At 37.2% G+C, this 9,033-nt stretch overlaps 1 protein-coding gene across 1 annotated transcript; it reads right to left on the bottom strand.

Annotated features, from left to right (window-relative positions):
* Positions 1-2,207: 2,207 nt before the first annotated feature.
* On the bottom strand, positions 2,208-3,233 carry LOC112637862 (histone-lysine N-methyltransferase SETMAR-like). Its single transcript, XM_025408522.1, has one exon. The coding sequence runs from the start codon at positions 3,231-3,233 to the stop codon at positions 2,208-2,210; it is 1,026 nt and encodes a 341-aa protein (XP_025264307.1).
* Between the last annotated feature and the right edge of the window lie 5,800 nt (positions 3,234-9,033).

A 9,033-nucleotide genomic window follows, 5' to 3' on the forward strand; every position in this document is an offset into this window, starting at 1 on the left:
CAAAAAAGAAAGTAATAATATAAATATATAAAAAAATAAAATAAAAAGAAAACGAAAAAGAAAGGAGATATTAAAATAAATTTTATAATTAATTTATTAATTAACGAAATTATATGAAATGGAATTAAATACCTCATCAATAGAAGATGAATTTGAAGAATCTTTAACACTTGTTGGCAATGATGAGACTGACGAAGTTATGCTATGATGTGATGATGTAGAAAACGATTCTAAAAATGCTGAATTAATGTCCTTTACAATTAATAAATTTACATTAGATAGTCATTTAGATAACTTGCAGTGAACAAATTTGTGCTATAAAGTTGTATATACCTTGATAGATCGATTAATGATATATTAAATTAAATAATATGTAATGATGCACCCTTGCACCCCCCCTAATTATGTCCAACATGCGAACTGAAAGCTGCCGCCCGACAGAACACCGCCGGACAAGGGCAGGGCGTGTAGCGCCACATTTTTTTAAATGCCACAATGACTTAAGACCGAGCCAGACCGAATCGGCGAAGAGCGCCGAAAACGGCCGACGACTACCGAGCGAAGGAGTTAAATCTCCCCAGCTCCGCCGCGCTCCCACAAGCCCACACCGTTCCGTCTCCCCGTCCGCTCGGTGGGGGCGATTCCAATGTACGCCGGTGCGGACTAATTAGCCCAGTATGAAAAGGGGGCCTATCAACCAGATGGGCACCTTTTTGTTCCGAGCTTCTTGAGCGAGCAGTCGCAAAAGAAAGCCATCCAAAGAGTCGAAAAGATTCGTGACCAAGCGATGGGGTGCTCTCCACCACACCTGGGAGATCTCAGAGGTCCGATTAAGTAGATGCCTCCATTTTTTTTACGTGCGAAACTAAATTGGGCGCACCCCGATTTAACCGGGAGATCTCGGTATGCACGCAGCATCCATCCTAGTCCAGTCAATACAAACGGAGGTAGAGAGGAGAGCTGCCCCCAGCGGGTTGTTCCCGCTAGCACTGACTATCCCGGAAATCCCGACCACACCATCCGGGGAAAATACGGCACAATTCCACGAATATCAGGAAAAAGATCGCGAGCAAAAAACAGCGTAAACACGCACCGCTTACGTCACGCGGTCATCGATCGCATCGCGAGCGAAATTAGATTTAATCCGCTGATTTCCGAAAATCACACACTGCGCGAAAACAATATGACCGTTTCGAACCAGACTTGCGGCATCCGAACCGCACTTAAGAACTATAGCACATCCCGGAAGCGCATCTTTCCGCGTTGCATACGAGCGAGATAAACGCTGCCGTTTTCCGAAACATTTAATCCGGCGATACAACGATCAAGCGAAAGAAACTCATCGCTTATCGCGTTTTTGCGCCCGAGGAATTTCACGCGCGCGCGCGCGCGCACACACACACACACACGCACGCACGCACGCACAACCGATCCACGCGTCGTACCGTTCAAAATACACGCACACCTACACATACACACCATTGACACCACTATATATATTTAGCACTCAAATACATACATTTATTAAAGAACCACGCGTATTTTTTTTTAATGCGCTTGCCTAACCGATCCTTGGAGATACAACTGCAGTTATCCGCGACCCTAACGGAGAATGCCCGTTACATAATATAATAATATTAAAAATTGTAGAGTATTTATCTAAAAAATATATCTTTAATTTTCGAAACATAGATATATTAATTAAATGGATTCAATCATAACATGAACATAATGTAATTTTTTTTTCATGCATTAGTAATATTTAAAAAAAGAAACTAAAATATGTAACATATAGGGGTAAACAGTATAGTGATTGGCCAAGCAAGATCGCGTAACAAAAATTGAATTATTAACCTGAATTTAATAATTTAGAAAAAAAATTACTACTAATAGTTGTAAAAAATAATAATGATTCATAATAAAATAAAATCCATCATAAAAATTTAGAAATTAATAAAAATTATGTAAAAAAACACTTATCCTGTCAAAAAAGATAATCATTGGCCATATTAACACAGTCATTGTCTAACAGTTTGACAGTGATTGGCCTCTATCCATGCAAGAATGAGTACATAATTAAACAGTGACAAAGAAATTATTTGGCATCAAAAAACTAAAATTATTAAATCAATAGGTTGTTCGGAAAGTAATTTCCTTTTTTCTTATGAAAATGAAAGACGATTTTCTTATAGTGAATAAATATTTTATTAAATTATATATTGTCCATTCTGGTCCAATACCTTTTGCCATCTTTCTGGCAGTAGTATGATTCCACGTTCATAAAATTTTTGTTCTTTGCTGGCAAAAAACTGATCCAGGTGATTTTTGACCTCCTCATTTGAAGTAAAGGTTTTTTTACCGTCTAAAAAATTTTGTAGAGACCGGAACAAATAATAATCAGAAGGTGCCAGATCTGGAGAATATGGTGGGTGTGGCAGTATATACCATCCAAGCTGTAAAAGCTTTTGGCGAGTTACCAAACTTGTATGAGGTCTCGCATTATCTTGGTGGAACACTATACCTTTTCTTTTGATCAATTTTGACCTTTTCTGTTTAAGTGAATCATTCAATTTGTCCAGCTGATGACAGTACACTTCAGAATTGATCGTTGTTGTCCGGTAGAAGCTCAAAAAAACGATTCCTTTGAAATCCCACGAAATAGATAGCATCACTTTTTTTTTATGAATATCGGCTTTCGAAGTGCTTTGAGCCGGTTCATCTTTTTTAGTCCATGATCTCTTGCGTTTAACATTGTTGTAGACAACCCATTTCTCGTCTCCAGTGATGATGCGCTCCAAAAATGGATTATTTTCTTGACGTTTGAGAACCAAATCACAAACGTCAACGCGACGGCACAAATTTCTTTCCGTATGAACATGAGGAACCCATATGTCGAGCTTTGAGATTAAACCTAGGCGTTTCAAATGATCATGAACGGTCGAATTCGATAAATTTAATCTCTCAGCGATCTCACGAGTTGTTATTCGCCGGTTTGCATCAATTAATGCCTTTATTGTGTCTTCATCAGCTTCAACTGGCCTTCCAGAACGTGGTACATCTTCAACATCAAAATTGCCGGGTCGAAATTTTGCAAACCAGTTTTGGCATTGGCGTTCTGTCAATATATCTTCTCCATACACATCGGATAATTTTTTTCTTACTTGAACAGCATTTTTACCTTTTCGATAGTAAAAAAATAAAATATGCCGAAAATGCTGCTTTTCACTTTCCATATTTGAAAGGGCACCAACCAAAAACTACTGCGTAGAATCAATCGAACTTTTTCACAAGCAAGCCTTGCTATATCAGCTGTCAAAATATATAATGCTTATGCGGTTTAAGTGTGAAGTTGGCTGTGAAAAAATACAATTAAGTCCTCTGTTGGGAAAAAACGAAATTACTTTTCGAACAACCATTTTATTACATATATTTAACATAAGAGATAAACGTTATTATTAATTGTATATTAATTATTATATATTAATTATAATATAAACAAGAGAAACAAATTTTGTTTAACAAATATTATTTTTAACTAGACGAACTTTTTTTGGAAATATTTCATTTTTCAAAATTTTTGGTTTTAAGATTGCCTGATCTTTCTTTTTCCTTGTTCTTTCTGGTTCTTCATCAGTATTTTCTTTATTGTCAATTTTTTCTTTTTTAACTTTTTGTGACATCATTTTTTTCCTGTTGTTTTTGTAATCTTGCTAATTTTTTTTGTTCTTTTAATTTTTCAGCAAGTTTTTTCTTTTCTAATATGGTTACAGCTGAAAAATATATCTTTTAATAAATATATTAATATATCTTTTAATAAATATAATAAAAATATATCTTTTAATAACAAATATAACTTACTGTCTTATCTGTCACTCGATGTAAGAAGCCAATAATTGTCACATAGTTTCCATAACCATAAAACAATAATTGGCTGAATGGCCAATTACTGTTGTAAAACGTCAATCGTATGTTAGTCGTTGGCATAATATAACTTTTAAAATATGTATGTTATTTTCACCGAATAAATTTTATGAATTTTTTTTACAAAATTTAAACTTTATTAATGCATGTCACGAAAACAAAAATTATATGTCATAAAAACATTTAAAAATTTGCAAATTGTTGGTTCCACTCTTACGGTTTTTTGATTGAATGGCAACAATTTTCAAGTATGTTACCAAAGTCATTTTAATCATTATTTATATAAATTGTAATATATAGAAAATAATTAAATATTAATTGTATTTGAAGCAGAAAAATGTATTAAATATTTTTTTATTTGTAATTAAAAACATTGTAATAGTATTTTCTTTTAATCTTTAATTTTTTTAAATGTGGCCAATCATTGTAGAGTGGCTAATAACTGTACTGTTTACCCCTACGTGTGTGTGTAATACAATGTGTGCGTATGCGTGTGTGTGTGTGTGTGTAAGAAATATATATGAACATTATAATATATGAAACATATTATTATAAATATTAATGTTAAAAATATTAATATCGAAGATATCCGGGTGGTGCAGGCGGCAGGTAAGCAGTGGGCACGTATCCTGCGGATGATGCGGAGAGTGCGGGCACCGTGAATGGCGCGGGCACATATCCCGTGAGTACAGCGGGCGGCGCGGGCACATATCCCATGAGTACAGCGGGCGGCGCGGGCACATATCCCGTGGGTGCGGCGGGTGGCGCAGGCATATACCCCGCGGATGGAACATACGCAGGTGGCGAGAGTCCCATGTACGTTGCCGGTATATACAGGGTCTACCAAAAGTGTGGAAACCCCTAAATATCTCGGAAAATATACGTTTTACAGAAAAGTGTTTCCAACAAAAGTTGTAGGGTTTAAGAAGATCTATATACTGATTCTATCAGTTTGACCTTGGATGGCGTCGTCAAGGTCAGGTCAAGGTCACATTGACTTTTTTAAATGACACCCCCTACATTTGATTGCATATTCTTATAGCTTAATTCAAGAGCTTTCCAAAACACTATAATAATGTTCATTTTTATTAAGTACTTTGCGAGTTATGAGGGTTGAAATAATTTCTTAATTTTACATAAACCATAAAATATCTAGTAAACCATTCATTTTTCGATTATCTTACCTTCATACTTTTATGTACAAATTAATGAGAGGAATCAATTGGTGTAAAGAAAACACATAGTTGTTTCTAAGAAAAAATATGTAATTTGCAATTAACAATTCCATATTTTTTCTTAAAAACAACTGTATGTTTTCTTTACACCAATTGATTCCTTTCATTATTTTGTACATAAAAGTATGAAGGTAAGATAATCGAAAAATGAATGGTTTACTAGATATTTTATGGTTTATGTAAAATTAAGAAATTATTTCAACCCTCATAACTCGCAAAGTACTTAATAAAAATGAACATTATTATAGTGTTTTGGAAAGCTCTTGAATTAAGCTATAAGAATATGCAATCAAATGTAGGGGGTGTCATTTAAAAAAGTCAATGTGACCTTGACCTGACCTTGACGACGCCATCCAAGGTCAAACTGATAGAATCAGTATATAGATCTTCTTAAACCCTACAACTTTTGTTGGAAACACTTTTCTGTAAAACGTATATTTTCCGAGATATTTAGGGGTTTCCACACTTTTGGTAGACCCTGTATGTATTAGGTTGTACATATGCCGGGAACGTATTTTCGTGCCTTCCGCTTCTCTCGATTGACGGCCCTTCGACCTTCATTGAGACGCTGAACAAAAATTAAAAAATTAGTACTTATGTACATATAAAATTTATATGTGTGTATGTATAAAGAAAGAAAATAAAAATATATAACATTATGATTAGAAGAATTGTTGACGCCGTTACCGGTATCATGTGAGACGTATTTATTGCATAAATATTTTTTAAAAATGTTGTACATATCTTATTTTCTTATAACATATAACTTTATAAAACTAAATAATAAACTAATCTTTTGCATGTTTTCCTTCATCCTCGGGCCCCGTCTATTTGCGTCAAATTTCCTGTTCTCCAATGGTGACGTCGATACATTTCTTGACGCCAGCTTCGGCATTGGCGTCGGCGTCGGCGTCGGCGTCGGCGTCGGCGTCGACATCGGCGTCGACATCGGCGGCGGTAACTTTGAAGTTGATACCGTCGTCGTCGACGACGATAGCATCTTCGCCGTCGCTGTCGCCGCTTCCGATGCCTCCCGCCCCGACCTTGTATTAAAATTACCCTCACTTCGAGCTGCAACATAAAAAATATACTAAATAAGATAAAGAATAAGAGAGAGAGAGAGAGAGAGAGAGAGAGAGAGAGAGAGAGAGAGATGTATATAACATTGAATCCTTTCCATTTAGAGATACAAGTCGACACAGGCATCATTCTGTTTTTTTCCAATATCTATGAAGAACAAAGAGATTAGAATGACACTTGCGTCGACTTGTGACGCTAAATGGAAAATACTGATTATTTCTACTAATATATTATAAATCATAAATTATCATAATATATTCAACTAGAAATATTACTAAATACATATGTATAGGACATATGTATAGGACAAAGTACTTACATCTCGACATTGCTTGGCTAGAGTGCAAGGATTTTTCCTTCTGTCTGGCTCGACGCTCGACGACTCGAATACTGACGCCAATTGCCGGCTAACACGTAACACGGTACCACAGTAGAGAGGGATAACAAACAAGTGAGCTCGGCGCTTCACACGTACGCTTATACTTACATGTCCGTTATCTCTTGCTCGAAAATAAAAATCGAGAGGCCCCAGGCATATGTATTGTTGCCGAGATTCACTATCTTTGTTTATAAATAAGACTCGCGACTCAATTAATTTCGTATTATCGTCGAACGCTTATATGTAAAAATGTCCTATCTATCACGCGAATTTGAGAATTCGAGACCTATTGTTTATTTATCCTATCGGGTAGTCGTTATCACCAAAAATAAAATTTTCATATCAATTATTTTTTGGTTTTAAAATAATTGCAGTGGGTTAATGAGATTTTTACAATTAAAATGATATCAAACACGACATAAATCGGATTATTTTTAATGAAATAAATTATTAAATTTTAATCATATATTTAATTAAAAATAACCCGATTTATGTCGTGTTTGGTGTCATTCGTAAAAATCTCGTCAATCTATTGCAATTATTTTCAAATCGAAAAAATAAAAAATTTGTATTTTCTATAGCAGAGCTCGGCAAGAACTGCACATTTCGGCCGATTTTCAGCTGGCTCCGCCTAGCGCGTCCCCCCTTACCTCGCCGTCCCGCGCAAAGCCTACGAGCTGCTCGGCGCTCAGGAGCGGGCGTATGGCAATAGCTTTCCACGTCACCCATGAGGTACTATTGTTGATGCGTTTTTTTAAGTGGTATCTTCAGTAGGCCTAATCCACTGATGACTAAAACGACCCTTTAACTAATTGCACGGAATTGTAAATAATAATTGAAGTAGTGAGACTAGGAGAGTTCTAACTCAGGTCCTCTCAGGGGGGGTGAGGCGCGAGGGGAACCGCGGTGCGGGGGCGAGTGACGTCACGCGCGGGGAAGGAGGAACCGCGGCGCGCGGTGGGTGACGTCACCCGCGGGGAAGGGGGATCCACGGCGCGAGCGATGGACGAGGGAGTCTGCGAGGTGAAGGGGGATCCACGGCGCGAGAGATGGACGAGGGGGTCCGCGCAGTGAAGGGGGATCCGCGGCGCGAGCGATGGGCGAGGGGGTCCGCGCGGTGAAGGGGGATCAGCGGAAAGAAAACGGCGTGTGAGAAGGACAGCGCAACGTATGGGAAAAGGACAGTGCAAAGTGTGAAGAGGACAGTACTACGAGTGCGACAAGGATGGCGTTAACGTGGGACAAGGGCGACGTATAGATGGGAGAAGGACGACGCAAAGGTAAGTGAACAACGAGTATTCTAAGCGAAAGAGAAAGAACGATAATATCGAGAATAACAACGCGTGCGAGAGAGAACGATAATATTGCGAGACTTACAATTAGCGCGCGCGAAAGAGAGAACGATAGCGCGAAGACGACGCATGCAAGAGAGAACGATAATGTTGAGATTAACGCATGTGAGATAACAATACTTAAAACTAGCGCAAGAGAGACATAGGGATGGGAACGCATGGAGAGGCGTGTAAATAATTAGATTTTTTTTTACGGATATAGAATATATAAAATTTATTAAAAATGTGTATGTGTGTATTTACAATTGTGTGTGTGTGTGTGTGTGTGTATGTACTTAAAATTGAGATTATAATAAAATAAAATATAATAATAATAAAATAAAATATAAAATATAAAAATAAAATATAAAATTAAAAATTAAAAATTATATTAATCAAATAAAAATTAAATTGGGGACGATGCGTCGAGCTAAGGGGGGGGGGCCGCTTCTGTAACAGAAAAGATACACATTTCATTAATTTTCAATAATTTATTTAATATAAAAATTGTAAAACAGGGATACATACCTTAAAATCCTCGAGATAAGGCATCCTGCCATACCTCTTCTCCCTCCCAATCCCAAATTTCTTCTTCTTCCTCCTGCTCTTCCTCCTGCTCTTCCTCATCTCTTTCGCGTTCCTCCTCTTCCTCTTCCTCCCCGAAGAGCCGCCGCAGGTCAAAAATATCTTCACCCTGGCGACTCTCCGGGGTGTCGCCCCACATGTATAAGAAGTGGCTCCTCCTTGCCCGGCATATCGTCCGCACCCACTGCCGGTGCCGGATATTTATAAATCCAGGAATCTCGATTTCATCCTGGGACTATATAAAAATATTTATTATTACATTCTTTTTTCAGAATTTTTTAACAAGTTATCATGAAAATGATACTTACATTCCATCGAAAAATTATGTTTAATGCTATGTTATTTAAGATATCCAAGAATTGCGTTTTCCATTCTTGGATATAAAAGACAATATGATCCATTATATATGATTTTTAACACTTCACTCGCGCCAGTTAGAACTTTATGAAGCGGCAATGAGGTCCCGGCACGAGGTTTTATAGTAGAGATGTCACATTATCAC

This window comes from Camponotus floridanus, unplaced genomic scaffold (genome assembly GCF_003227725.1).
Source record: "Camponotus floridanus strain SB8 unplaced genomic scaffold, Cflo_v7.5 scaffold212, whole genome shotgun sequence".
NCBI classification, from domain to species: Eukaryota; Metazoa; Arthropoda; class Insecta; order Hymenoptera; family Formicidae; genus Camponotus; species Camponotus floridanus.

Excerpts from the sequence above, each read along its gene's own strand:
- LOC112637862 (XM_025408522.1), bottom strand. The coding sequence starts at position 3,233 with ATGGAAAGTGAAAAGCAGCATTTTCGGCATATTTTATTTTTTTACTAT.